We start from the raw sequence: 26,887 nt of genomic DNA, 5'->3' as shown, positions 1-26,887 counted from the left end.
CCTTTTACAATACTTTTTCCCCTTTGATATATATTCTCTGCCTTTCAAATTGCTTCCAGAAATTCCAGCTGTTCCTGTTCTGCCATCATCCCTGGCAGTGTTCTTTCCCAACCAATCTTGGCCAATTCCTCTCTAATGCCTGGGTAATTCCCTTTACTCGCTGTAATACTGATTCATCTGACTTTAGCTTTCCTTCTCAAATTTCAGTGTGAATTCGATCATATTATGATTAACTTGCCCCTAGGAGTTTATTTACCTTGAAGTCTCTAATCAAATCTGGTTCATAACATAACACCCAATCTAGAATAGCTGATTCCCTAGTGGGCTCAACTATGAGCTGCTCTAAAAAGCCATCTTGTAGGCATTCTAGAAATTCCTCATCTTAGAATCTCATCTCTGTTCTAAAGAGAAAGCCTATTTTGAGGCTATGCCTCGGTCCTGGACTCCCTTGCTATAGGAAATATCCTCTCCATGTCCACACTAGGGATTTCAATATATGATAGGTTTCAATGAGATATGATAGGCTTTATTCTTCTACATTCCAGCGACTACAGACCCAGAGTCGTCAAACGCTCCACGTACGTTAACACTTTCATTCCAGCGATAATTCTCGTGACCCTCCTCTTGGCCCTCTCCAATGTCAGCTCATCCTTTCATAGATAAGGGACCCAAAATTGCTCACAATGGTCCACGTGCGATACTGTTTTCCACATTCTATTACAAACGTTGTAGATAGACCAAAACAAAGAAAACTTTCTAAAGTGATAGCAACGAAGTTACTGGAGCCACTGCCTCACAACTCCATTAATCCAACTTCATTTCCAAGCTCAGCTGCACTCCATGTGGAGTCAGCAGATTCTCCCTGTGACCTCGTGGCTTTTTCCAGCCATTTCAATTTCTTCCCACATTCATGTGGGTTGCTAGGTTAACTGGCCACTGTAAAATGCTCATAGTGTAGATAGATAGTAAAATTCATGAAATTAAATTAGTTGACAGAGTTACAAAGTTAAAGAGGTAGCTCTGTAAACTTGCATTGACTTATTGGGCCAAGACAGCTTCCTTCTATATCATTTCATAAATGTCAATCCAGATAATAATAACTGAGTATATTGAAACTGGAATGGGCCAATAGACAGGAATTTTTATACCATAATTGTTCAGAGTATCCGGACGAGAGTCCCAAAGATATGAATGACTATGACTATGAATGACATATGATGTAGCTAAGAAGCTGAGAACCTTTTCTTAAAAGTTATAGCAATAGACAAGCAATGGCCCACATTTGACAAATTAATGCATTGTGCGACAATAACCACCCCTTGTAATAATAATCAGGGAGGCACGGAGAGTATCTGTAATTACCGATAAGTACCTTTATTGTCTCCATGGAAAAGCACAAGGACTTACACAACTAAGTACCTGTGTGCACACCTATTAAGTTTTTCTGACCTTCTGTGAACAGATAGAGTACAGAAAATTTGTAATCCCATGTAATCCCATGTCCACATATCTATGGGCCAACTCACATTCACGATGGTGAACCTCTTACTGAGTCAACCCTGCAGCACACTTGAAACATCTGCTTTTGTATTTATTCCTTATCAATTCAAATATTACGTTCCATTGTCATTGGCTGTAGGTCATGTGTCTGACCTTTAACACCTTTTTATTGGCTCTGCTCCAGGCTACTTCCATTTATTGCCCTCTTCCCAGCAAGTGACAATCTGTAATTTATGGCTCTTTGTTCTGAATCAGCAACCAGCTTGGTCACGCTGAACAGATACAGACCCTGACTGTCAAAAACCTACAGTATATCCAGCCAAAGAGCACCTCACAGATAACTTCTTATTTGAAAATGATCCCCAGTTCAGCATCACTGTGTCTACTTTAAAACATTGAGTGGCTTTAGCTTACAAAATGGAGAACACAGAGTCTCTTAATAAAATCTTCTCCCTCATGGCAAAAACAAAGTTAATTGGTCTGTCTGCCTCTACTGTCTTGATTCATTCAAATTTGCTTATTTGTAAACAGTAGTTCTTTCTGGGCCAACAATAGTTTACAACAAATACACTCTAGCCGCTTTATTAGGTACACCTGTACTCCTACTTGTTAATGAAAATATCTAATCAGTCAATTTTGAGGCAGCAACTCAAAGCATTAAAGCATGTAGACATGGTCAAGAGGTTCAGTTGTTGTTCAGACCAAACATCAGAATGGGGAAGAAATATTGTCTAAGTGACTTTGACTGTAGAATGATTGGTGGTGCCAGACAGGGTGCTTTGAGCATCTTAAAAACTGCTGATCTCCTGGGATCTTCACACACAACAGCCTCTAGAATTTACAGAGAATGGTGCAGATAACAAAAAGCATCCAGTTGGCGTCAGTTTAGTGGTTGAAAGTGTCTTGTTAATGAGAAAGGTCATATGTGAGTGGCCAGACTGGTTCAAACTAACAGGAAGGTGACAGTAACTCTAATAACCATATGGTGCGCAGAGAGCATCTCTGAATGCACAACACATTGAACCTTGAAGTGTATGGGCTACAGTAACAAAAGACCGTGAACAAGAGGTACCTAATAACCTGGCCACTGAGTGTATATAATGATGTCTAAAGCTCAACAGGAAAATTCTCCATGTGTGGGCAGAAAAAGAAGTAGATGATAGTATTAAGTCAAAAGGAAAGGCTTAAAGTGTTGACAAAGAAAACAGTAAGACTGGGGATGGGGAAAGTAAATCAGAAATCAGCAAAGAATGTATGATTCATTGACAAGGGGAAGTAGAATACAAAAATAATCACCTAAAAAAATAAATTCAGTTTGTATGATCTTTTCCTTTTAACTTTCAAAGCTTAGAAATAAGCCAAAATTAAATACTATGCAGAATAATAGCACAGATGTTAACTAATCATTTTTATACCTCAAAAAAGTTTAAAATGCCTTGTACTCTGGAGTGAATAAGGCATTGAAATTAATTACCATTCATGAAAATAGTAATACTAGAGATATAAATAGCATTGAACAGTGATACTTCATCCTTGCATGGCAACGTTTTGAAAAATGGTGGCTCAGGAGATGGCAAGAACAATGGTTGCCACCTTCCAGAATCCATATTGTTCCCATAGAATGTTCCCACCGTTCAGAAAGTAGTCCCATAACTGCCAAAGAAATGAGAGAAAAGAAAGAAACTATGGACCTGCCCGCTTAAGGTCAATTAGTACAGAATATGCTGATTCAAATTTCAAGTTTATTTATCATGTGAACATCGAAACATAACAGTGGAATACATAGTTTGCATTAACAATCAATCTGCTGGGGTAGTATGTTTATTCCAATTTAATTTATAAGAAGGTGATTTCTTCAAATGCCAGGTGAACTTCTCCAGAAGGCACTTCAAGATTGGGATACCACGACAGCATAGCAGTTAGTGCTGTTATAGCGTCGGGCATTGGAGTTCAGAGTTCAATTCTGCCACCTGTAGCAAGTTTGTACTCCCTGTGTGTGCGTGGGTTTATTCTGTGTGTTTCCAGTTTCTTCCCACAGTCTAAAGACATAGGTCAATTGGTCTTTGTAACTTGTCCTGTGATTAGGCTGGGGTTAAATAGGTGGCTTGCTGGGTGGCATTGCACGCAGTATCTCTAAATAAATAAATCCCACGAGGACAACGCTTCTCAAAAAAATCACATTCAGGTTCCTCATCAATTGGAGGAATGCCCGAACCTCATCCATTCACGTAAAGTGGTTAGGGTAAAGGGAATGACCAATGACTGCACCAGGATCTTGCCCCAGGTATAATAAAACCCAGAGCCATATGAAACCACTGAAAAACTCAGCCTGTAACACTAGATTTTTGGGCACCAAAGTAACATAGCACATTACTATTACAGCTCAGGGCTTTGGAGTTCAGAGTTCAATTCCGATGCCATCTGCAGGTTCTCCCCATGGAATGTGTCTGTTTTTCCCAGATACTCCTGTTTTGTCCCATATTCCAAAGATGTACTGATTGGTAGGTTTATCGGTTATTGTAAATTGTCCCATGATGCAGTTAGGGTTAAATCGGGGGTTGCTGGGTGGCATCGCTCAAAGGGCCAGAAAAGCCTATTCCACTCTGTATCTCCAAATAAATAAATAAATAATGTGGCTATTGCCAATATCGAGTGTTGATGTGAAGGACCCCCACCTTCCCCCCAGCTCTTCTGACAATAAGAATCCCCTTTTCAGGAGATGCCTCCCCACCATCACAGTACTGCCCCCACTCCTCCATGCCAGAACATGGTGGTATTCCTCACTCTCACACTGAAGTACAGTATAGATTAAATGCTCAACTCCTGTAGTGGAAACTGTTCATGCTAACTGGTAAATAAATTAATTTTAAATCTTGTGGAGTCTGGTTCAGTCCTCAGTCTGTGCCTCTTTTCTCTCAGATTATCAGGGAACCCACCTTTCTATGATGAAAATGACGATGAGGATTATGAAAACCACGACAAAAACCTATTCCGAAAAATTCTGGCTGGAGACTATGAATTTGATTCCCCATATTGGGATGACATTTCAGATGCAGGTGAGCATTAAGTCTGTGCTAGGGAACTCAGGTTCTGGCCCTGAGCCTGCTCCACCATTTTAGATAAATTATATCTGGTCAATGTTATAGCTGGGGGGGGGGTGGTAATGGGGACAAGCTCCCACTACCTATTAAATGCTTCCAATGGCATGCACCTGAAAGATCCTCTGACAACCAAATCCAGCTCCTAGTGGAACCATGACTACTGACAGGAGAAGGGGCAAAAGTGTGCATTAAAACCAGGCACTTCAGGTAGATGTGGCTTGTCAGCTCATCTAGCAGAAGGAAAACTGATCTCAAACCTCCACTGCCTTGCAGCTGTACCCACTCCTGGGGAAGACTTTGGGAGTAAACCCCGATGGAAAAATCCAGAGCTGTAGTCCGAAGGCAGTCCTTGTGTTTAATGCTGACTGGCAATTCCTGCGACACTGTCTCTTGACATCGCCTTTTCAACCTCTTGAATGAATTAGGATCTCCACCATTCTCTAATTTACTTAAGGAATGCTGGTTTCCAAATTCAGATGGCACTTGGTAAAGCAGCCAGTATAATCAGAGATGTCTCCTACCCAGACATTCTCTCCTCTTCCTCCCTCCCATCAGGCAGAAGATAGAAAAGTTTGAAAGCACAATTACCAGGCTCAAGGACAGCTTCTATCTCATTGTTATTATACCATTAAGTGGTTCCCTAGACCGATAAAATGGGATATTGACCTCACAATCTACCTCATTGTGACCTTCACCTTATTGTCTGCCTGCACAGCACTTTCTCTGGAACTGTATCACTTTGTTCTGCACTGTTATTGTTTTACCTTGTACTACCTCAATGCATTGCTGAAATGATTTCATCTGAAAGGATGGTATGCAAAACGAAGCCAAGTAGTGGATGTAGGTATGACTGCAATACATAAGAAGTTGGGTACAAGAACAAAAGGGATATGGAGGGCTATGGTCCACATTCAGGTCCATGGCACTAGGAGAATAACAGTTCAGCACAGACTAGATGGGCCTGATACTGTGCTGTAGTGTTCTATGATTTTATGACTATGACTCTATGACCTTCCTCTGTGTTCTCTCCTTTCCTCTCCTTCTCTGAATCCCAAAACTTTCCCCAGCTTTGATGAAAGGTCATTGGTCTGAAACATTAAATCTGTTTCTCTTTTCACAGGTGCTGCTCAACCTGCTGAGAAATCCCCAAAACTTACTGATTTTATTTCAAGTCTTCAAAAATCTGACTTCCTCTGGTTCTGGCCCTTCGGTTAACCTGCATTATATTCATTAAGCCACTGACAGCCAAACTTTCAGCAGCCCAGGCCCTAAGCACTAAAACCTCCTTCTTAAACTTCTCTTCCTCCTTTAATAACATCTACCAATCTAAACGAACTTTCGTTAATCAATCCTAATATCTTCTTATGTGGCTTAAGGTTGGAAATTGGTGTAGTAGCAGAACCCTCAGTAGGATTATGGGTCATCTTTGACTTAATTCATTGGTCATGCCATTGGGGAGCAATGATTAATAATTGAGACACAATAGACCACAGGTGCCAGAAGATGGAGCAAAAGACAATCTGCTCTAATGAATTCAGTGGGTGAAGCAGCTTCTGTAAGGGAAAGGGGCAGTAGTCAATATTTCAGGTCAAAACCCTGAATTGGGAATGAGAGTGGACCATCAACATAGTGGTTAGCACAATTTTTGGAGAAGGAAGTCGGAGGAGCAGAACGGGAGTGCGGTGGGAGCCATTTTGATTTTTTCTTATTCTCATCGGAGTTAAGAGAGTCGGGACTGCACAGGCGTGTGATGTCAGGCAGTGAAGTGGGAAAGATTTAAAAAGCCTTAAACCGCGAGCAGCGTCATTTTCAGGCAGTGGAGTGAGCCGGGAGCAGAGTGTAGGCTTAAGGGTTTTGGCTCAACGGGCTTAGGCGGAAGTGGGCGAGGCAAGGTAGGTTTAGGTTTCAGTTTTTCCTGCTATTTGAGGAAAGGGTAAGTATGAGTGTGAGGGCAGCTTGTTGTTCTTGGTGTCGGATGTGGGATGTCCTGGAGTCTCTTAGCCTCCTGGACGTCCACGTCTGCGCCAGGTGCACTGAGCTGCAGCTCCTAAGGGACCGTGTTAGGGAACTGGAGCTTCAGCTTGATGACCTTCATCTGGTCAGGGAGAGTGAGGAGTTGATAGAAAGGAGTTACAGGCAGGTGGTCACACAGGGGCCATGGGAGGCAGACAGGTGGGTCACGGTTAGCAGGGGGAAGGTACTAGAGAGTACGCCAGTGGCTGTACCCCTTGACAATAAGTACGCCTGTTTGGGTACTGTTGGGGGGGGGGACGGCCTACCTGGGGGAAGCAACAGTGGCCGTGCCTCCGGCACGGAGTCCGGCCCTGTAGCTCAGAAGGGTAGGGAAGGGAAGAGGAAGGCAGTAGTAATAGGGGACTCGATAGTTAGGGGGTCAGATAGGCGATTCTGTGGATGCGATCAGGAGACCCGGATGGTCGTTTGCCTCCCTGGTGCCAGGGTCCGGGATGTTTCTGATCGCGTCCAAGATATCCTGAAGTGGGAGGGTGAGGAGCCAGAGGTCGTGGTACATATAGGTACCAATGACATAGGTAGGAAAAGGGAAGAGGTCCTGAAAGGAGAATATAGGGAGTTAGGAAGGCAGTTGAGAAGAAGGACCGCAAAGGTAGTAATCTCGGGATTACTGTCTGTGCCATACGACAGTGAGAGTAGGAATGGAATGAGGTGGAGGATAAATACGTGGCTGAGGGATTGGAGCAGGGGGCAGGGATTCAAGTTTCTGGATCATTGGGACCTCTTTTGGGGCAGGTGTGACCTGTACAAAAAGACGGGTTACACTTGAATCCTAGGGGGACCAATATCCTGGCAGGAAGGTTTAATAGAGCTGTAAGGGAGGGTTTAAACTAATTTGGCAGGGGGAGGGGAGCCAAAATGATAGAGTGGAAGAGAGGGAAAACAGAAATAGATCTAAGGTAGTGAGCAGTAAGGATGTCAGGAAGGACAGGCAGGTGATGGAGCAAATTTTCAGCCATTGGGATGAGTTACAGTGCAATAAAGTTACAGTGCAATCAATGCAAAAAGTACCAAATACTGGACTTAAAGGTGGTTATACTTAAATGTACGCAGCATAAGGAATAAGGTAGATGATCTTGTTGTACAGTTACAGATTGGCAGGTATGATATTGTGGCCATCACTGAGACATGGCTAAAGGATGCATGTCTCTGGGAGCTGAACGTCCAAGGATACACGGTATATCGGAAGGATAGGCAGGTAGGTAGAGAGGGTGGTGTGGCTTTAATGGTAAGAAATGATATAAAATCATTGGAAAGAGTTGACATAGGATCGGAAGGTACAGAATCTTTATGGGTTGAGCTAAGAAATCGCAGGGGTAAAAGGACCCTGATGGCAGTTATCTACAGGCCTCCAAACAGCTGCAGTGATGGCCCAAATTACTACAAATTACAACAGGAAATAGAAAAAGCTTGCCAGAAGGGCAGTGTTATGATAATTGCAGGGGATTTTAACATGTGAATGGATTGGGAAAATCAGGTCGGCACTGGATCTCAAGAGAGAGAATATGTAGAATGTCTACGAGATGGCTTTTTAGAACAGCTTGTTGTTGAGCCCACTAGGGGATTGGCTGTACTGGATTGAGTATTGTGTAATGAACCAGAAGTGACTAGATAGATGGAAGTGAAGGAACCTTTAGGAGGCAGTGATCACAACATGATTGAATTCACGGTGAAATTTGAGAAAGAGAAGCCAAAATCCGATGTGTCAGTATTTCAGTGGAGTAAAGGAAATTACAGTGGCATGAGAGAGGAACTGGCCAAAGTCGACTGGAAAGGGACACTAGCGGGAAGGACGGCAGAGCAGCAGTGGCTGGAGTTTATGCGAGAAGTGAGGAAGGTGCAAGACAGATATATTCCAAAGAAGAAGAAATTTTTGAATGGAAAAAGGATGCAACCATGGCTGACAACAGAAGTCAAAGCCAAAGTAAAAGCAAAGCAGAGGGCATACAAGGAAGCAAAAATTAGTGGGAAGACAGAGGATTGGGAAGTTTTTAAAAACTTACAAAAGGAAACTAAAAAGGTCATTAAGAGGGAGAAGATGAACTATGAAAGGAAGCTAGCAAATAATATCAAAGAGGATACTAAAAGCTTTTTCAAGTGTATAAAGAGTAAAAGACAGGTGAGAGTAGATATAGGACCAATAGAAAATGATGCTGTAGAAATTGTAATGGAAGATAAGGAGATGGCAGAGGAACTGAACGAGTATTTTGCATCAGAATTCACTGAGGAAGACATCAGCAATATACCGGACATTCAAGGGTGTCAGGGAAGAGAAATATGCACAATCACAATTATAACAGAGAAAGTACTCAGGAAGCTGAATAGTCTAAGAGTAGATAAATCTCCTGGACCAGATGGAATGCACCCTCGTGTTCTGAAGGAAGTAGCAGTGGAGATTGCGGAGGCATTAGCAATGATCTTTCAAAAGTCAATAGATTCTGGCCTGGTTCCGGAGGACTGGAAGATTGCAAATGTCATCCCGCTATTTAAGAAGGGGGCAAGGAAGCAAAAAGGAATTTATAGACCTGTTAGCTTGACATCGGTAATTGGGAAGTTGTTGGAGTCGATTGTCAAGGATGAGGTTACAGAGTACCTGGAGGCATATGACAAGATAGGCAGAACTCAGCATGGTTTCCTTAAAGGAAAATCCTGCCTGACAAACCTAGTGCAATTTTTTGAGGAAATTACAAGTAGGCTAGACAAGGGAGATGCAGTGGATGATGTGTGTTTGGATTTTCAGAAGGCCTTTGACAAGGTGCCGCACATGAGGCTGCTAAACAAGATAAGAGCCCATGGAATTACGGGAAAGTTACATACGTGGATAGAGCATTGGTTGATTGGCAGGAAACAGAGAGTGGGAATAAAGGGATCCCGTTCTTGTTGGCTGCCGGTTACCAATGGTGTTCCACAGGGGTCCGTGTTGGGGCCGCTTCTTTTTACATTGTATATCAACGATTTGGATTATGGAATAGATGGCTTTGTGGCTAAGTTTGCTGATGATACAAAGATAGGTGAGGGGCCGGTAGTGCTGAGGAAACAGAGAGTCTGCAGAGAGACTTGGATAGATTGGGGGAATGGGAAAAGAAGTGGCAAATGAATTACTATGTCGGAAAGTGTACGGTCATGCACTTTGGTAGAAGAAATAAACGGGCAGACTATTATTTAAATGGGGAGAGAACTCAAAGTTCTGAGATGCAATGGGACTTGGGAGTCCTCGTGCAGAATACCCTTAAGGTTAACCTCCAGGCTGAGTCGGTGGTGAAGACGGCAAATGTAATGTTGGCATTCATTTCTAGAGGAATAGAGTATAGGAGCAGGGATGTGATGTTGAGGCTCTATAAAGCACTGGTAAGACCTCATTTGGAAAACTGTGAGCAGTTTTGGGCTCCTTATTTAAGAAAGGATGTGCTGACGTTGGAGAGGGTTCAGAGAAGATTCACCAGAATGATTCTGGGAATGAGAGTGTTAACATATGAGGAATGTTTGTCTGCTCTTGGACTGTACTCCTTGGAGTTTAGAAGAATGAGGGGGGACCTCAGAAACATTTTGAATGTTGAAAGGCATGGACAGAGTGGATGTGACCAAGTTGTTTCCCATGGTGGGGGAGTCTAGTACGAGAGGATGTGACTTGAGGATTGCAGGGCGCCCATTTAGAACAGAGATGTGAAAAAAAAATTTTAGCCAGAGGGTGGTGAATCTATGGAATTTGTTGCCACGAGCGGCAGTGGAGGCCAAGTCATTGGGTGTATTTAAGGCAGAGGTTGTTAGGTATCTGAGTAGTCAGGGCATCAAAGGTTATGGTGAGAAGGGGGGGGGGGAATGGGAGAAAGGGGAGATTGGATCAGCTCATGATGAAATGGCGGAGCAGACTTGATGGGCCGAATGGCTGACTTCTGCTCCTTTGTCTTATGGTCTTATGGTCTAACAATTTATAGCAGCCTGCATTAAGATCAGGGATCAATTCTCATCATTACCTGTAAGGTGTTTGTATGTTTCTCCAAAGACTGTATTGGTTTCCTCTGGGTCTTCTAGTTCCCTCCAACATTCTAAAGACATATAGTTAGGGTTAGTGAGTTGTGAGCTCTCCTCGTCTGGGCACTATCTGCCTGTCATCTTACACCGTTCCTCAGTCTACAAATGCTTGCCACATCCCTTCTCTCTAAACTGGCCATCTCACCTCTCCACTCTCAGTCTTATTGCAGGGTTTCAAACTGAAAGAGCAACAATTCTTTTCCTGTCGTAGAAATTGCTCAACCTGCTGAGTTCTTCCAACAGATTGTTGTTCCATGATTGTTGTTCATTGACATAAAAGAGCAAGCAACAAATAATTTGATCATGGTGCATCAATGTAATTCAATCCCCTTTTAAGACATTTTTCTTGTTCTTATGATACTTGATTTGTTAACAAATATGTATAATTAAATTCAAAAATACAAGTTTGAAGCATATATTTTTGAAGCATATACAGTACAGAAGGGTGAAAACTTTGATTGAAAAAACATAACTTTAATAGGACTAAAATTATTGCCAAATCCTGGCAAAATAAGGCAACAAACTGTAAGGATTTATCACAGATGTAAGCTTGGTTAATCTAAAGATATATTTTATTCCTAACCAGCAAAAGATCTGGTGAGCCGTTTAATGGAGGTCGATCAGGATTCCAGGATAACAGCTCAAGAAGCCATTAATCATGAATGGTGAGTGTGAAGTGAGAATGTTCAAGGCCTTTCAGAATATGCTGGTTTACATTTAAGAACCCTGATTATACTTTCCTTCTCAGGATTTCAGGAAATGCTGCTTCAGACAAGAACATAAAGGACGGTGTCTGTGCTCAAATTGAAAAGAACTTTGCCAAAGCGAAATGGAAGGTACTTGAAGTAAATACCACTTTTACTGGCTCTAATTATTTGTTGCATGAACTCTAATCATATCATTGTGAGTGTGTTCGTAATTACACATTTCTCCATTTTATTCATTCTATTGCCTCAATTACCTGGAAAAGCAGGAACACCAAGAAAACCAATATTAGAAACTTAACAAAGCAGTCCATTCCCACAGTATGAGTAATCAAGTTTAGTTCTTTTCTATATATGTATAATGTAAAGGGATTCATAACATAATGAGTTGATTACCAATTGAAATTTATTACTGAGGGAATCTCACCCTTTGGATGAGACATTGACTATTGCATAGATTCAGATAAATGTTGAAGTATTCACAGTAGATAACGAAAGAATTCACATGGCATCCAAGCTTACATTCTTCCCTTAAATAATTCCATCAGAAAAATATTTTGGCAGAAAGTAAAGTAATAACTCAAACAATAACAAAAACTTGAAGTGAACAGGATAATAAATTACTGGGGTACAAGCTGCTGAATAGTTCATGTACATAAGTGAAGAATATATATGGATAAAGCAATCCAGTGGTATGATCACATATTGTAATGCAGTACAAACAAAGTGTTCACTGATCCCAACAAGGGGGATCTCATTGAAACCTAGCAAATAATGAAAGGCCTAGAATAGAGTGAATTTGGAGAGGATGTTTCCTATAATAGGGGAGTCTAAGATCAGAGGGCACAGCCTCAGAATACAAGATTGTCCCTTTAAAACACAAATGAGAAGGAATTTCTTTAGCTAGAGGTTAGTGAATCTGAGGAATTCATTGCCAATGACAGCTCTGGAGGCCAAGTCAAAGATTATGGGGAAAACACAGGGGAATGTGGTTGAGAGAAAAAATAAATCGGCCATGATGGAATGGCAGAGCAACTCAACGGGCCAAATGGCATAATTCAGCTCCTATATCTTATGGTCTTAAAAGCTAAGTAACTTTAGATAGATAGATAGATACTTTATTCATCCCCATGGGGAAATTCAACTTTTTTTCCAATGTCCCATACACTTGTTGTAGCAGAACTAATTACATACAATACTTAACTCAGTAAAAAATATGATATGCATCTAAATCACTATCTCAAAAAGCATTAATAATAGCTTTTAAAAAGTTCTTAAGTCCTGGCGGTAGAATTGTAAAGCCTAATGGCATTGGGGAGTATTGACCTCTTCATCCTGTCTGAGGAGCATTGCATCGATAGTAACCTGTCGCTGAAACTGCTTCTCTGTCTCTGGATGGTGCTATGTAGAGGATGTTCAGAGTTATCCATAATTGACCGTAGCCTACTCAGCGCCCTTCGCTCAGCTACCGATGTTAAACTCTCCAGTACTTTTATCACATTGTTCCTTTAAGAAGTTATTGGCAGAGGGGCTACCATTTTTAAGTAATGGTCTAGAAACCAGGCAGGTTGACACTTGACACCATCTTGCACTGGAGTATCAGTTTGGAGTGCACAGTGTTATCTGGATCCACAATCTATAGCACCAGCCAGCTATACTGAAAATGTTCTATTAATCATCACCAAAAGGATTAATGAATATTTGCATTGCATCTGTTGCATGTCTGAAAGATCATAAACGGTGTTAATGAATAATAGATTGATATGTTCAATAAATGGAGAGCCTATATGTTCAAGAAGATAGAGTCTAGAGGTGTGTTGTCATGGCAACAATAAGTTGATCAAGGGGGAACAGTGCACACACTTTATTATTTAAAATGGGGAAAGATTGCAGCATGCTGTTGTGCAGAAGGAGATGGGAGTACAGTCAGCCCTCCTTATCCGCGGGGGATTGGTTCTTGGACCCCTCACGGATACCAAAAAGTGCAGATGCTCGTCCCTTATTTAACCTGTCTCAATGCGATGGATCTTAGGACCCAGCGGAACCCCAGACCTTATTTAACCCGTCTTAGTGCAGTGGTCTTTAGGACCTGGTGGTGCAGCTCTGAATCCGCAGTGTTTCTGTTCACGAAAATAATCACGATCACGATTGAAAATAAAGTGGAAATAATAAAGTGATCAGTAAGAGGTGAAACATCATTGGAAAAGCTTTAGGCTACAGTCGGTCAACGATCGGAACTATTTTAATGGAGCATGTGAAAGGCCCTGGCCCGATGAAAGCTACAATTATTACTAAGCAACACAGTGGTTTAATTATTGAAATATATATGTTTCTTAAGTGTTTTATATGCATAGAAAGGTAAAATATATACTATATACTAAGACAAATATTTGACTAACTGACGGTAAATAAACCAGATGTACCTGTTCCAACTTCAAATCCGTTTTAAAAATGGACTCAGGAACGGAACTCCTTCATAACCCGGGGACTGCCTGTACTTTTAAATCATCTCTAGATTACTTATAATACTTAACACAATGTAAATACTATGTAAATAGTTGGTATACTGTATTGTTTAGGGAAAAATTACAAGAAAAAATAGTCTGTACATGCTCAAACAACAAGTGCTGGAGAGAGAACTTCCGGGTTTTCCCGATCCGCGGTTGGTTGAATCCGCGGATAAGGAGGGCCGACTGTACAGGCTACCTCGTTAAGTACACAGAGGCCACTTTATTAGGTACATCTGTCTGTTAATGCAAATATCTAATCACCCAATCATGTTGTAGTAACTCAAAGCATAAAAGCATGCAGACATGGTCAAGAGGTTCAGTTGTTGTTCAGATGAAACATCAGAATGGGGAAGAAATGTGATCTAAATGATCGCTGGTTCAGACGGGGGAGGTTTGAATATCTCAGGAGCTGCGATCTCCTGGGATTTTCACACACACCGGAATGGTGCACAAAACAAAAATATCCAGTGAATAGAAGTTTGGTGGGCAAAAACATCTTGTTAATGAGAGAGGTCAGAGGAAAACTGCCAAACTGGTTCATGCTATAGAAAGGTGACTGTAACCCAAATAACCACAAACTATAACAGTATCTGTGAATGCATAATACATCGAACCTTGAAGAGGATTGTCTACAGCAGCAGAAGACCACACCAGCTTCCACTCCTGTATAATAAATGTACATTGAAAGTATATTTAAGACACAGTTAGATTCTTGAATATGGGGGAATGAAGGGTTATGAGTAAAAAGCGCATAGATGTAGCTGAGTCTATGGCCTGATTAGCCATGATCTTATTGAATAGTGGAGCAAACACAATGGGCCAGATGGCTACCCCTGCTTCTATTTCTTATGCTCTTATGTATGTCAATGATGCTGAGTTTAAAAACTTGAATTCAAGTTCTTAAGAGTGAACATCACAGTAGCCCATCCTGGTACAACTGTAGATGCCATGGCCCAAAAAAAAACACTCCAGAGCTTCTAATTCCTCACAAATCCAAATGATTCAACATTTCACCTTTCATCCTTATTGTTTTTATAGATGTACCATAGAAAGCATCCGACCTGGATACATCTCAGCTTGGTACAGCAACTGCTCTGCTTGAGAGCAAGAAACTATTGAGGCTTATGGATGTAGCTCAGTACAGCATGGAAACCAGCTTTCCCGCTAACAACACTGTCTACACTTCTCAATACTCAGTAAAACAACCAACATCATCACCTTCTTAAGCCTCATCACCCCTACTGGAGAATAGGGTGCCGACAGTATATCTCGCCAGGGTCCTCTATCCTAGGCCAGTCTTTTACTTTGTCTACAGGTGTGAGCCCATCTTCTTGGTGTATCCTTCCTCTCCCAGGGATAAGGTCTTTAGAGTTTCTGTTGGTATTTCTGTAGCTCTGGAGTTTTACAGGAGGAGGCTGCTATTCCCATGCCCAACCCTCCTCCTTTCACAGCCAGGGATTGGACCATCTTCTGTGCTACTCCAGTAAACAGCCAACATAATTCAGCAAAAAACCCCTCTTACCCTGGACATTCCCTCTTCTACCCCCTCCCCCACATTCTATCAGGCAGGAGATACAAAAGCCTGAAGGCATGTAGCAACACACTCTATCCCACTATTATGATTATTGAACAGATATCCCTGTATGATAAAATGGGAGTCTTGGCCTCACAATCTAGATTGTCATGGTCTTGCACCTTGTTGCTTGCCTGTACTGCACTTTTCCTGTTCTGTAACACTTTATTTGGTATTTTTTATTACTTTCCCCTTGTACTATCTAAATGTTCTGATGTGATCAGTACACATAATAACAAATAATAAGCCAATTTATCTGCTTAAATGGATCATCCATCAATGCACCAACATTTATTCCTGCCAGAAAGCAGAATATACACAGAGGCCTCTTTATTAGGTACAGGATTGGAGACCATAAGACACAGGAGCAGAATTAAGCCACTCAGCCCATCGAACTTGCTCCGCTATTCTATCATGGCTTATTTATTATCTGTCTCAACCCTATTACCCTGCCATCTTCCTACAACCTTTGACATACAGACTAACCAAGAATCTCTCAACATCTGTTTTAAATATACTCAATGACTTGGCCCCACAGTCATCCATTGGAAAGAATTCTACAGATTCAACGCCCTCTGGCATAAGAAATTCTTTTTCATCTCTGTTCTAAATGGATGTGGTCCTAGACTCCTCCAGTATAGGAAACATCCAGTCCACATCCACTCTGTCTAAGCCTTTCAATATTTCATAAGTTTCAATGAGATCCCCTCTCATTCTTCTAAACTCCAACATGTATAGGCCCAGAGCCATCATACATTCCTCATACCTTAAACCTTTCATTCCTGGAATCATTCTCATGAACCTTTTTGACCTTCTCCACTGCCAGCACATCTTTTCTTACATAAGGGGTCCAAAACTGCTCCCAATACTCCAAGTGCAGTCTAACCAATGCTTTATAAAGCCTCTTGAAATGAATGCTAACATTGCATTCATTGCATTTACCTTCCTTGCGATACCACTAACTTAACCTTTAGGTAATCCTGCACAAGCATTCCCAAATCCCTTTACATCTCTGATTTTTTAACTTCTTCCTCATTTAGAAAATAACCTATGCTTTTATTCCTTCTACCAAGTTCATGACCATACGTTTCCCAACACTATATTCCATCTGCCACTTCTTTGCCCATTCTCCCAATCTGTCTAAGACCTTCTACAGACTCCCTACTTTCACAACGTACCTGTCCGTCCACCTGTCTTTTGTCTTGTCTGCAAACTTGGCCACAAAGCCATCAATTCTGCCATCCAAATCGTTGACATATAACATGAAAAGAACCGTACCCAATACCAGTCTCTGCAGAACATCACTTGTCACTGGCAGCCAACCAGAATTGCCCCCCTTTATTCTGACTCTTCACTTACTACCAGTCAGCCGATCTTCTATCCATGTTAATATCTTTCCTGTAGTACCTTGTTAAGTAGTCTCACATGTGGCTCTTTGTCAATGGCCTTCTGAGAATCCAGGTAAACAACATCCACCAACCCTCTTTTGTCTTTCCTGCCTGTTATTTCCTCAAAGAATTGTAACCTTAGCCAGCTCCATCATGGGCACTAGTCTCCCCAGCATCCAGGACTCCTCAAAAAGGGGCACCCATCATTATGGACCTTCATCACCCAGGACATGCCCTCTTCTCATTGCTACCATCAAGGAGGTGATACAGGACCCTGAAGAGAAACACTCAACATTTCAGCAAAAACTTCTTTCCCTCTGCTATCAGATTTTTAAATGAACAATACCAAAGGACATGCTTTTAATATTAGAGGGAGCAAGCTTAAAGGCAACATGAGGGGGAAGTTTTTTACATAAAGAATGTAAAGGGCCTAGAATGTGTTACCAGGGGTAGTAGTGAAGCGATTTGGTAGAGTTTGAGGCTTTCAAATACACAAAAACACAAGATAAAGGAGCAGGAGTAGGCCATCCAGCCCATCGGGCCTGCCTCGCCATTCAATAAGATCATGGCTGATCTGTCCGTAAACTCAGCTCCATCTACCTGCCTTTTCCCCATAGCCCTTAATATCCCTATTATGAAAAACCTATGTAACTGTTTCTTAAATGTATTTAGTGAAGAAGCCTCAACTGCTTCCCTGGGCAGAGAATTCCACAGATTTCCCATTCTCTGGGAAAAACAGTTTCTCCTCATCTCCATCCTAAATCTTCTTCCCTGAATGGTGAGGCAATGTGCCCAAGTTCTAGTCTCACCTACCAATGGAAACAATTTTCCTACTTCTATCTTATCTATCCCTTTCAAAATTTTGTATGTTTCTATCAGATTCCCTCTCATTCTTCTGAACTCCAGTGAGTACAGTCCCAGGCAACTCAATCTCTCCTCATAGGTTAACCCCTTCATCCCTGGAATCAACCTGGTGAACCTTCTCTGCACTGCCTCCAAAGCCAGTATATCTTTCCTCAAGTATGGAGACCAGAATGGCACACAGTACTCCAAGTGTGGCCTCACCAGTACCCTATATAGTTGCAGCATGACCTCCCTGCTCTTGAATTCAATCCCTCTAGCAATAAAGGCCGACATTCCATTTGCCTTCTTAATAACCTGTTGTACCTGCAAGCCAACTTCAAGCACTCGCAAGTCCCTCTGCACAACAGCATGCTGCAATCTTTCACCATTTAAATAATAGTCTGTTCTTCTATTATTCCTTCCAAAGTGGATGATCTCGCATTTACCAACATTGTATTCCATCTGCCAGACCTTGGCCCACTTAACCTATCTATATCCCTCTGCAGACTCTTCACTTCCTCTGTACAATTTGCTTTTCCACTCAGCTTAGTGTCATCGGCAAATTTTGCTATGCTACACTCAGCCCCTCATCCAAATCATCAATGTAAATGGTAAACAGCTGCGGGCCCAGCACCGACCCCTGCGACACTCCACTCACCACAGACTGCCAACCAGAGAAATACCCATTTATACCAATTCTCTGTCTTCTATTGGTTAACCGATCCATTATCCATGCCAATACACTTCATCTGACTCCATGCATCGTATCTTATTTATAAGTCTCTTGTGCGGCACCTTATTGAACGCCTTCTGGAAATCCAAGTATATGACATCCACCTGTTCCCCTCTATCCACTGCACTCATTATGTCCTCAAAGAACTCTAGTAAGTTTGTCAAACAGGACCTACCCTTTCTGAATCCATGCATCTGTCTAATGGAACCACTCCTTTCTAAATCTTTCGCTATTTCTTCCTTAATGACAGCTTCAAGGATTTTCCCGACTACAGATGTTAAGCTAACTGGCCTATAGTTGCCTGTCTTTTGCCTGCATCCTTTTTAAAAAAGTAGCGTGACATTTGCGGTCTTCCAATCCACTGGGACCTGGCCAGTGCCTAGAGAGTTTTGATAAATGATTACCAATGCGTCTACTATAATCTCCGCCAATTCCTTCAGCACCCTGGAATGCATCCCATCAGGACCAGGGGACTTATCTACCTTCAGGCCCTCTAGTTTGCTCCTCACTATCTCTTTATTGACAGTGATTTTATCGACTCATCAATATGAAAAGAACAGAGATATAGATGATACAGAGAAAAAGGGCATTTTGTATAAATTGGCATCAAAATTGACACAACTTTGTGGGTCAAATGACCTGTCCAATGCTGTACTATTTAATTTAAGAGTTCAACAGTTCATCTTTTAGCATGTGGGAGGCCTGTTTGAGAGCTTAATAACAGTGAGATGGAAGCTGCCCTTGAGTCAGAGTATGTGATCTCAGGTATTCCTGCCCAAGTGAAGAAGAGAGAATGAACAGGAAGGGTGGGGTCCTTGATAACATTGGCTGTTTTCTTGAGGCAGCGGGCAGTGTAGACAGAGTCCATGAAGAGGAGGCTGGTATGTGTGAATAATTGAGTTGTATTCACAACTCTGCAATAATGATTGTCCAGTGTTGAAATGAAGCCACTGAAATGAAAATTGGTTACAAGCCAATATCTTAGCTAAGTACTTCTGTACTCCAGTGCAATACTCCATCTCATCCCCATTCTTCCACCCACCATCCCACTAATCCATTGCTCATCACACCAACTCCCTAGATTAATCTCTGTTACCCTTTAATACTTCTGACATGCAGAAAGCGGTGAGAGTAACGACAATCATGAAACGCCTTCGGGCACCTGAACAGAGTGAGACAGCCAATGCCTCACCAGCCTCAGCACCCACTCCTCAAGGGGAGCCCGAGAACAAGGCCGCCAGTAGTGCTCCTGCCCCGGACAGTCTGACAGACAACTCTGCAAAGATCGGCATAACAGCTACAGCCTCCCCCAGGTGTAACGGAGAAGCAGCCAGCCCTCACAAACCTGCCGCTGAAGCTTGGGAGGAACAAAATGGCTGAGACTTACTGGCCTGCACAGTGAACTTACCGTGTAAAATAAAAAGTAGCTAAAAATTTTTAAATATTATTAAAATGGCAGGCATGATCCAAACTGATCATATACATTAATAAAAAAAATTAAAGTGTTATTCGGATGCGACAATTGCCGCGGTAAAATCCAGCAAGGCATGTGTTAATAGGTTTGTGAAATTCTGAAGCAATAATTGGCATCCGTGGGTACTATTTTTGCAAAAATGGAAAAAGCAGGAGAAAGAACTATGGCCAAACCTTCTATGTGCCACTCATCGTGTTTGCTACACGGACTATTTATTGTGTTAGAAAAAAGTACCTGCATAACAACTTTTACTTTGAAACCACATGCTACATATTGGCTTCTTGCAACGCATCGAATCCCACTTCAGTGCAGTCTGCGGTCACACCTTGCTTGAGCTGTTTGGTATCTGTTTGCTTTAAGTAGACCTGCCATCCATTTTTTTTTAGGTTGTGTTTCTGTTTGGGAAATTTACCTTCTGCCTCCTGTGCTAAAAAAGACAGGTGCAGTGTCTGTGATTTCCCACCGAGGAATCACATAAGCGACTTTGTTCTCAGTTTCCTGATCTCCATAGTTAGCTGGTAATGCGCCCAAACGTAGCCATGAAGGCCTCCTAAACATTACAACATTGATAAATGGCCTGTAGAAGATAAATGTACATTAGTCTCCTATCAGAATCACCAACCAAAGGCAATCAGCAAGATTTCAGCTGACTTTAAGTTTTACAGTTTTAAACAGCTCCTTGTTACAATATGCACCATTATCCCCATCAGAATTTGTACAACCAACAAGTATGGGAGAGTTTATTATGGGTTTTAAACTCATCTGCTTTCCCAATAAAATCAAAAGCATGTTTTCTTGTTGTTTGAATTATTATTCATTGCTTCTTCCACTGTATCATTTTGTCAAATGCTCAGTGCCAAAACTAGCTGGACCCCAATTGTCTCTCAGCTTTGTTTACCACTGACATGAGTGACATAGAGTTCATAGCATTAGACATAGAACCTAATATTGTGTTACTAGTATTTAAGACACCAGTACGTAATACCATGTTCCCACGTCCCAACTGTCCTTGAATTCATGCCCTGCAATGCAGATTACAAAGGCAATAGTTTGGCAGATGTTCTATGATTTAAATTATATTTATTTTGAAAGTTTTGGGATGGTGTAGGTAGACAGAGGCAGGAAGGGCATTCAGTACTTTCTAGTGTTAGCTTTATACGCTGGCTATAGTAGAACATTATTTTTAGCAATGCAGTTCTTTTGTGTAAAAATCCATAGATGGCTTGCTTGGAGTACCTTAAAAACTGCTGGCACAGACTGAAGGCACACAGATTAGAAACTGCTCAAAGTTATTTCCAAACAGGTAAACTGCAGAATAATGGGAATAAAAGCATTTAAAAAATTTAAAAAAAAACTAAATTTGTAAGAATGTGTATGTATTTGGAAATATATTTGTTAAGAGATTAAAAATATCAGTGGCAGATATGTGCAGATTCTTCTGTGTTGCAGAGAAGTCAAAGCACACAGAGAAAGTCTGTTGCATGCGAGCCAATTTGTAACATGTACAAGTAGTTGCATGCTTATATTTTGTCACACAAATACAGTGGGGTTAACATGGTGTAATTTATTGTGCTGTAACATGTAAAATAAATCAGGTCAATTTTAAAAGATGGTTTAAAATTTGCTGAAGAACTTAAGCCTGTAATTTGAACAACTGCTGTTTGAAGAAAAGGTATTTTGGCTCTTAAAAAATAAACAAAAGAAAATTTTTGATGTGTATTATTTCTTCACTTGAGACACATGCTGGATTCCCACACAATTTCATTCTTTCCCCTTCCCTGCTGCCTTTTGCTCTGATGCTACATTTACCTTGAACTAAGAAGAACCTGTTTAGAGTTTGACCCTCATTCTCAACTGGGAATACAAAAGGCCAAGGGAAGTGTAAACATGGGCTTGAGTAGTTGAACTGTCACATTCAGTACGTCTACCACTTCCCACTCCCTTTACCATATAACAATTACAGCACGGAAACAGGCCATCTCAGCCCTTCTAGTCCGTGCCGAATGCTTACTCTCACCTAGTCCCACCTACCCGCACTCAGCCCATAACCCTCCATTCCTTTCCTGTCCATATACCTATCCAATTTTTTTTAAATGACAAAATCAAACCTGCCTCTACCACTTCCACTGGAAGCTCGTTCCACACAGCTACCACTCTCTGAGTAAAGAAGTTCTCCCTCGTGTTACCCCTAAACTTTTGCCCCTTAACTCTCAACTCATGTCCTCTTGTTTGAATCTCCCCTACTCTCAATGGAAAAAGCCTATCCACGTCAACTCTGTCTATCCCCCTCATAATTTTAAATACCTCTATCAGGTCCCCCCTCAACCTTCTACGCTCCAAAGAATAAAGACCTAACTTGTTCAACCTTTCTCTGTAACTTAGGTACTGAAACCCAGGTAACATTCTAGTATATCTCCTCTGTACTCTCTCTATTTTGTTGACATTTTTCCTATAATTCGATGACCAGAACTGTACACAATACTTCAAATTTGGCCTCACCAATGCCTTGTACAATTTTAACATTACATCCCAACTCCTATACTCAATGCTCTGATTTATAAAGGCCAGCATACCAAAAGCTTTCTTCACCACCCTATCCACATGAGATTCCACCTTCAGGGAACTATGCACCATTACTCCTAGATCACTCTGTTCTACTGCATTCTTCAATGCCCTACCATTTACCATGTAGATAGATAGATAGATAGATAGATACTTTATTCATCCCCATGGGGAAATTCAACTTTTTTTCCAATGTCCCATACACTTGTTGTAGCAAAACTAATTACATACAATACTTAACTCAGTAAAAAAATATGATATGCATCTAAATCACCGTCTCAAAAAGCATTAATAATAGCTTTTAAAAAGTTCTTAAGTCCTGGCGGTAGAATTGTAAAGCCTAATGGCATTGGGGAGTATTGACCTCTTCATCCTGTCTGAGGAGCATTGCATCGATAGTAACCTGTCACTGAAACTGCTTCTCTGTCTCTGGATGGTGCTATGTAGGGGATGTTCAGAGTTATCCATAATTGACCGTAGCCTACTCAGTGCCCTTCGCTCAGCTACCGATGTTAAACTCTCCAGTACTTTGCCCATGACAGAGCCCGCCTTCCTTACCAGCTTATTAAGACGTGAGGCGTCCCTCTTCTTAATGCTTCCTCCCCAACACGCCACCACAAAGAAGAGGGCGCTCTCCACAACTGACCTATAGAACATCTTCAGCATCTCACTACAGACATTGAATGACACCAACCTTCTTAGGAAGTACCTTCTTAGGAAGTATGTCCTATTTGGATTATTCCTACCAAAATGCTGTTTTACAATGCTGTTGCAAAATAAATTTCATGCACACAGAACCTAATGGGCAAAGGGAAATCAAATCCTTATTATTAACACTCTCCTCTGTGGAGATACCTAAGAACCTAAATACTACAAATCAGAATCAGGTTTATTATCACTGGCATGTGACGTGAAATTCGTTAACTTAGCAGCAGCAGTTCAATGCAATACATAATACAAATGATTTTGAAGATAGCAGTCTTAGTCTGTTCTATTTTGGATGGAATAACTTCATTTATGATATAGTGTGAAAAAGAATTGTAGAATTAAGACACACTTGAACCTATTGTGACTTTGCCAAATCCCAGCAGAGCAATTTTGTAAGTTCCATTTCTCTGCTTTTGACCCATACCTATGCCAATTATTTATTGAAGTGCACTTCCAATTTCCAAGTGCTTACTGATTTTGTTTAAAACACCTCTAATAGTAAATTCCAGACTATATCCAAAAAAGGATTTTTCATTGTTGAAAATATTTTTTACCAAAAATAAGTCCTGAAAACATCACCAAAAATGGAACTGTATTCTTGGTCAGCCGACTAAGCCTGTGCCAACCTTGATGCAAATCAAATCCCAGCAGACTGTATGTGGTCTGCATCCCTCCGTTCCCTCATCATATTATGTGCCATGTTGTATGCTGTGGGACCATCATTGTTCTTGGCAAATTTTTCTACGGAAGTGATTTGCCACTCTGTATTTGTTCCCTATTTGCCTAAATTCCTTTTAAATATTCCTCTCGCATCTGCTTCTACCATTTCTCCTGGTGGTGTATTTCAGATGCCTACTCTTCATGTAAAATAAAATTGCCTCGATCTCCTTAAATCTGTGCCCTCTGGCATTTGACACTTCCACCTTTTACCCATGTTTTGATCTGTGAAGTGTGCCAACTCTCCCTAAATGTAAGGCAACTGAAGTGACAGATGGTGTTGTACTTCTTATGAGAAAGATTGGATTTGTGTTTTTATGTAGTCTTTCCTAATCAGAACACATCCAGAAGTACTTTATATGTCTCCATAAGGAAATAGGGAAGACATTTTTCACACTGCACGTAATATCGTTGGATGAGGAACATCAACACGAAATACTCAGCAGGTCGGGCAGCATCTATGCAGAGGGAAATAGAGTTGACATTTCAGGAATCTATGAACTTTGCAAAAGCTGTCTGTATGTATGTTTTTATTTATTTGTTTCTTTATTTATTTATTACAAGTACGTTGAAACATACAGTGAAATGTGTAGGTTGCATTAACAACCAATGCAACCTTACAGTATGGTGGGGGCAGTCTGCAAGTGTTGCCATACATTCCGGTGCCAATATAGCATGTCCACAATATATTTTCCATTTTTAGTGCAGATTCCCACAAATCTGCGACGTCTTTTCCCTTTTCATTATAGTTAGCAATACCAGTTAAACACTTCATGTGAGTTTTATCAAATGAGTCACGAACCAACATGGAAAAATATTAAAGCTGGTATAAGGAGAAGTTGCAAGGTTGGAATTTGAGAGGTGTAACAAGTATAGTGAAAATTCTCCTGTTTTCTTCAAAACAACACCACTGGACCATTTACAACCACCTCACCTCAAGTGAAAGACACAGCAATTGGATGACACAAGAAGGTAGTGCTGGTGCGTTATTTTTCCAGAGATAAGAGTTTAATTTGGACTTTGAGCCCTAATTAAATAGTGGCTGTGAGAGTTTCCCCTGGCTGCTTTGATTTCCTCCTACACCTAAAGGTGCCCTGGTGGGTTGGTTAATTAGTTACTGTAAATCATATATAGTGTACATGGAAGGTAGTACTAGTAGTGAGATCACTTGAGTTGAGTATGATGTTCGCTTGTGGTTGTCTATTTTGGGTGGAATCACTGAATGGAGTATGCCTGTGCATGACTTTGTTTAATGTAGGGAGACTGATGCATAGGCAGCCACCACATATTCCTTGACAGATTGGGATCAGGGTCCAGAGGCATGGAATGCAGAATAACTGGGCACCCTTCACTGGATCAGACTCTACAGCCACCTAAAGACCAATAGACAAGCTTTTAGGAGAACATCATACTTGAGTGCAATGATCACAATATGACTACCATATTGGATCAGTGTGGGGGATAAGATGGAAGAGAAAAGTGAAAGATGTATGGAAGTTCAAGGTCATCCTTGCGGACTGAACATGGTGCTTCACAAAGTGATACCTATTCTACATTCGGCTTCTTCAGCGTAGTGGAGATGACATCATTTGAGTTGAATGCATTAGACTAGATTGGACACAGACACCAAAATCTGGTGCAGCGAGGAATTCAGCGGGTCGAGCAGCATCTGTGGGAGGAAAGGAACTGCTGAAGTTTCAGATTTACACCCTGCATCAGGACATCTTCACTGGTTCACTGGAAGTTCAAAGTTCAGAGTAAATTTATTATCAAAGTACACATATGTTACTATATACTACTTTGAGATTCATTTTAGCAGGCATTTACAGTACCACAAAGAAATACAATTGAATCAATGAAAAACTCACACTAACAAAGACTGACAAGGGGGAGGTTCCAGCGAAAGAATGATCAAGCAATGATCTCAACGGTGAAGATGGCAGAAGATGATAGCACATAACAATAGAAGTAAAGGTGGAGGAAGGCTGCAGCAGTGAAGGGTTCCCAGCTGTCTTGCATTCCATGCCACTGGACCCTGACCCTGATCTGTCAAAAACCACGTGTTGGCTGCAAGCTTCTGAAGATTGCTTGGGTGTCTGGATGGTGAACAAGTTAAACAAACTCATGAGGATTGCTTGAGTATCTGGAAGGCGAGAAGGGACAAGGTAAAAGTGGTATCTTCATGTTTGACAGGTAAAGTATCATAACAAGGAAAGTCGGTTCAGTTTGACATTTGCAAAATGGATTTTCTTTGTTACATGCTGAAGAGTTCCCCCTCATGTATAAGATGGCATTCAAATCTAATAGCTGTTTATTTTTCTTCACTTACTGTTGTGAACACCACAATAATACCTGAAAAGTCCTGGAGAGATTGTGGGAGCACAGCTCTGCATGAAGATTGCCTTTGGTGATGGAGTCACAATACTGGTATCAGTATGAGGAATGATTGCCAGTGTACAGGCAATAGGAGATCCTGAAGTATGAAAACAAAATTTTCTAAAAGGTCACCGGCCTCCTTCAGGGACGTGAAGAGATTTATCTGCCTCAGATATGACCAAGCAGCTGAGACTTTCTCTGGAAAATGAAAGGGAAAGACACCATAAAGCAGCTCGCACTGCAGCAAGATTTTCAAAATTCTTGTTCCAATGAAGAAAGTCCTGCTGTGTTACTATATTGTAAGATGCTCTTTTCATTATCTGTCTAATAAACTAATCAAAAATAGTTTTTCATACTTTGTATTTTAATCCAGATCAAGTTATAGCTTTGAAGTGCATAGGAGAAGAGGCATAAATGCCTTTAGAACAGAGGTGAGGAGGAATTTCTTTAGTCAGAAGGTGGTGAATCTGTGAAATCCTTTGCCATAGGCGGCTGTGGAGGCCAAGGCATTGGGTATATTTAAAGTGGAGGTTGATAGGTTCTTGATTATTCAGGGAGTCAAAGGCAGGACAAGGTATGTGTATAAGTACGGTGAAGTACAGGTACAATGAGAACCTGCTTGCAGCAGCATCACA

At 41.2% G+C, this 26,887-nt stretch overlaps 1 protein-coding gene across 5 annotated transcripts in view; it reads left to right on the top strand.

The window, feature by feature from the left end:
• Window positions 1-21,598, top strand: part of LOC140741998 (caM kinase-like vesicle-associated protein) — a 205,551-nt gene extending 183,953 nt beyond the window's left edge. For 4 of the 5 annotated variants that reach the window (XM_073072655.1, XM_073072656.1, XM_073072652.1 and 1 more), the window contains 4 exons: window positions 4,420-4,556; window positions 11,251-11,329; window positions 11,413-11,509; window positions 19,535-21,598. In XM_073072655.1, the coding sequence (XP_072928756.1) occupies window positions 4,420-4,556; window positions 11,251-11,329; window positions 11,413-11,509; window positions 19,535-19,795 (574 nt within the window). In that variant the 3' untranslated portion in view covers window positions 19,796-21,598. The remainder of the gene's footprint in view (window positions 1-4,419; window positions 4,557-11,250; window positions 11,330-11,412; window positions 11,510-19,534) is intronic. The other variant, XM_073072654.1, reaches the window with a different exon arrangement.
• The last annotated feature ends 5,289 nt before the right edge of the window (window positions 21,599-26,887 follow it).

This window comes from Hemitrygon akajei, chromosome 19, assembly GCF_048418815.1.
Source record: "Hemitrygon akajei chromosome 19, sHemAka1.3, whole genome shotgun sequence".
Classification (NCBI taxonomy): domain Eukaryota; kingdom Metazoa; phylum Chordata; class Chondrichthyes; order Myliobatiformes; family Dasyatidae; genus Hemitrygon; species Hemitrygon akajei.
The sequence above is the reverse complement of the archived record's forward strand: the minus strand, read 5'-3'. Positions and strand labels throughout refer to the sequence as shown.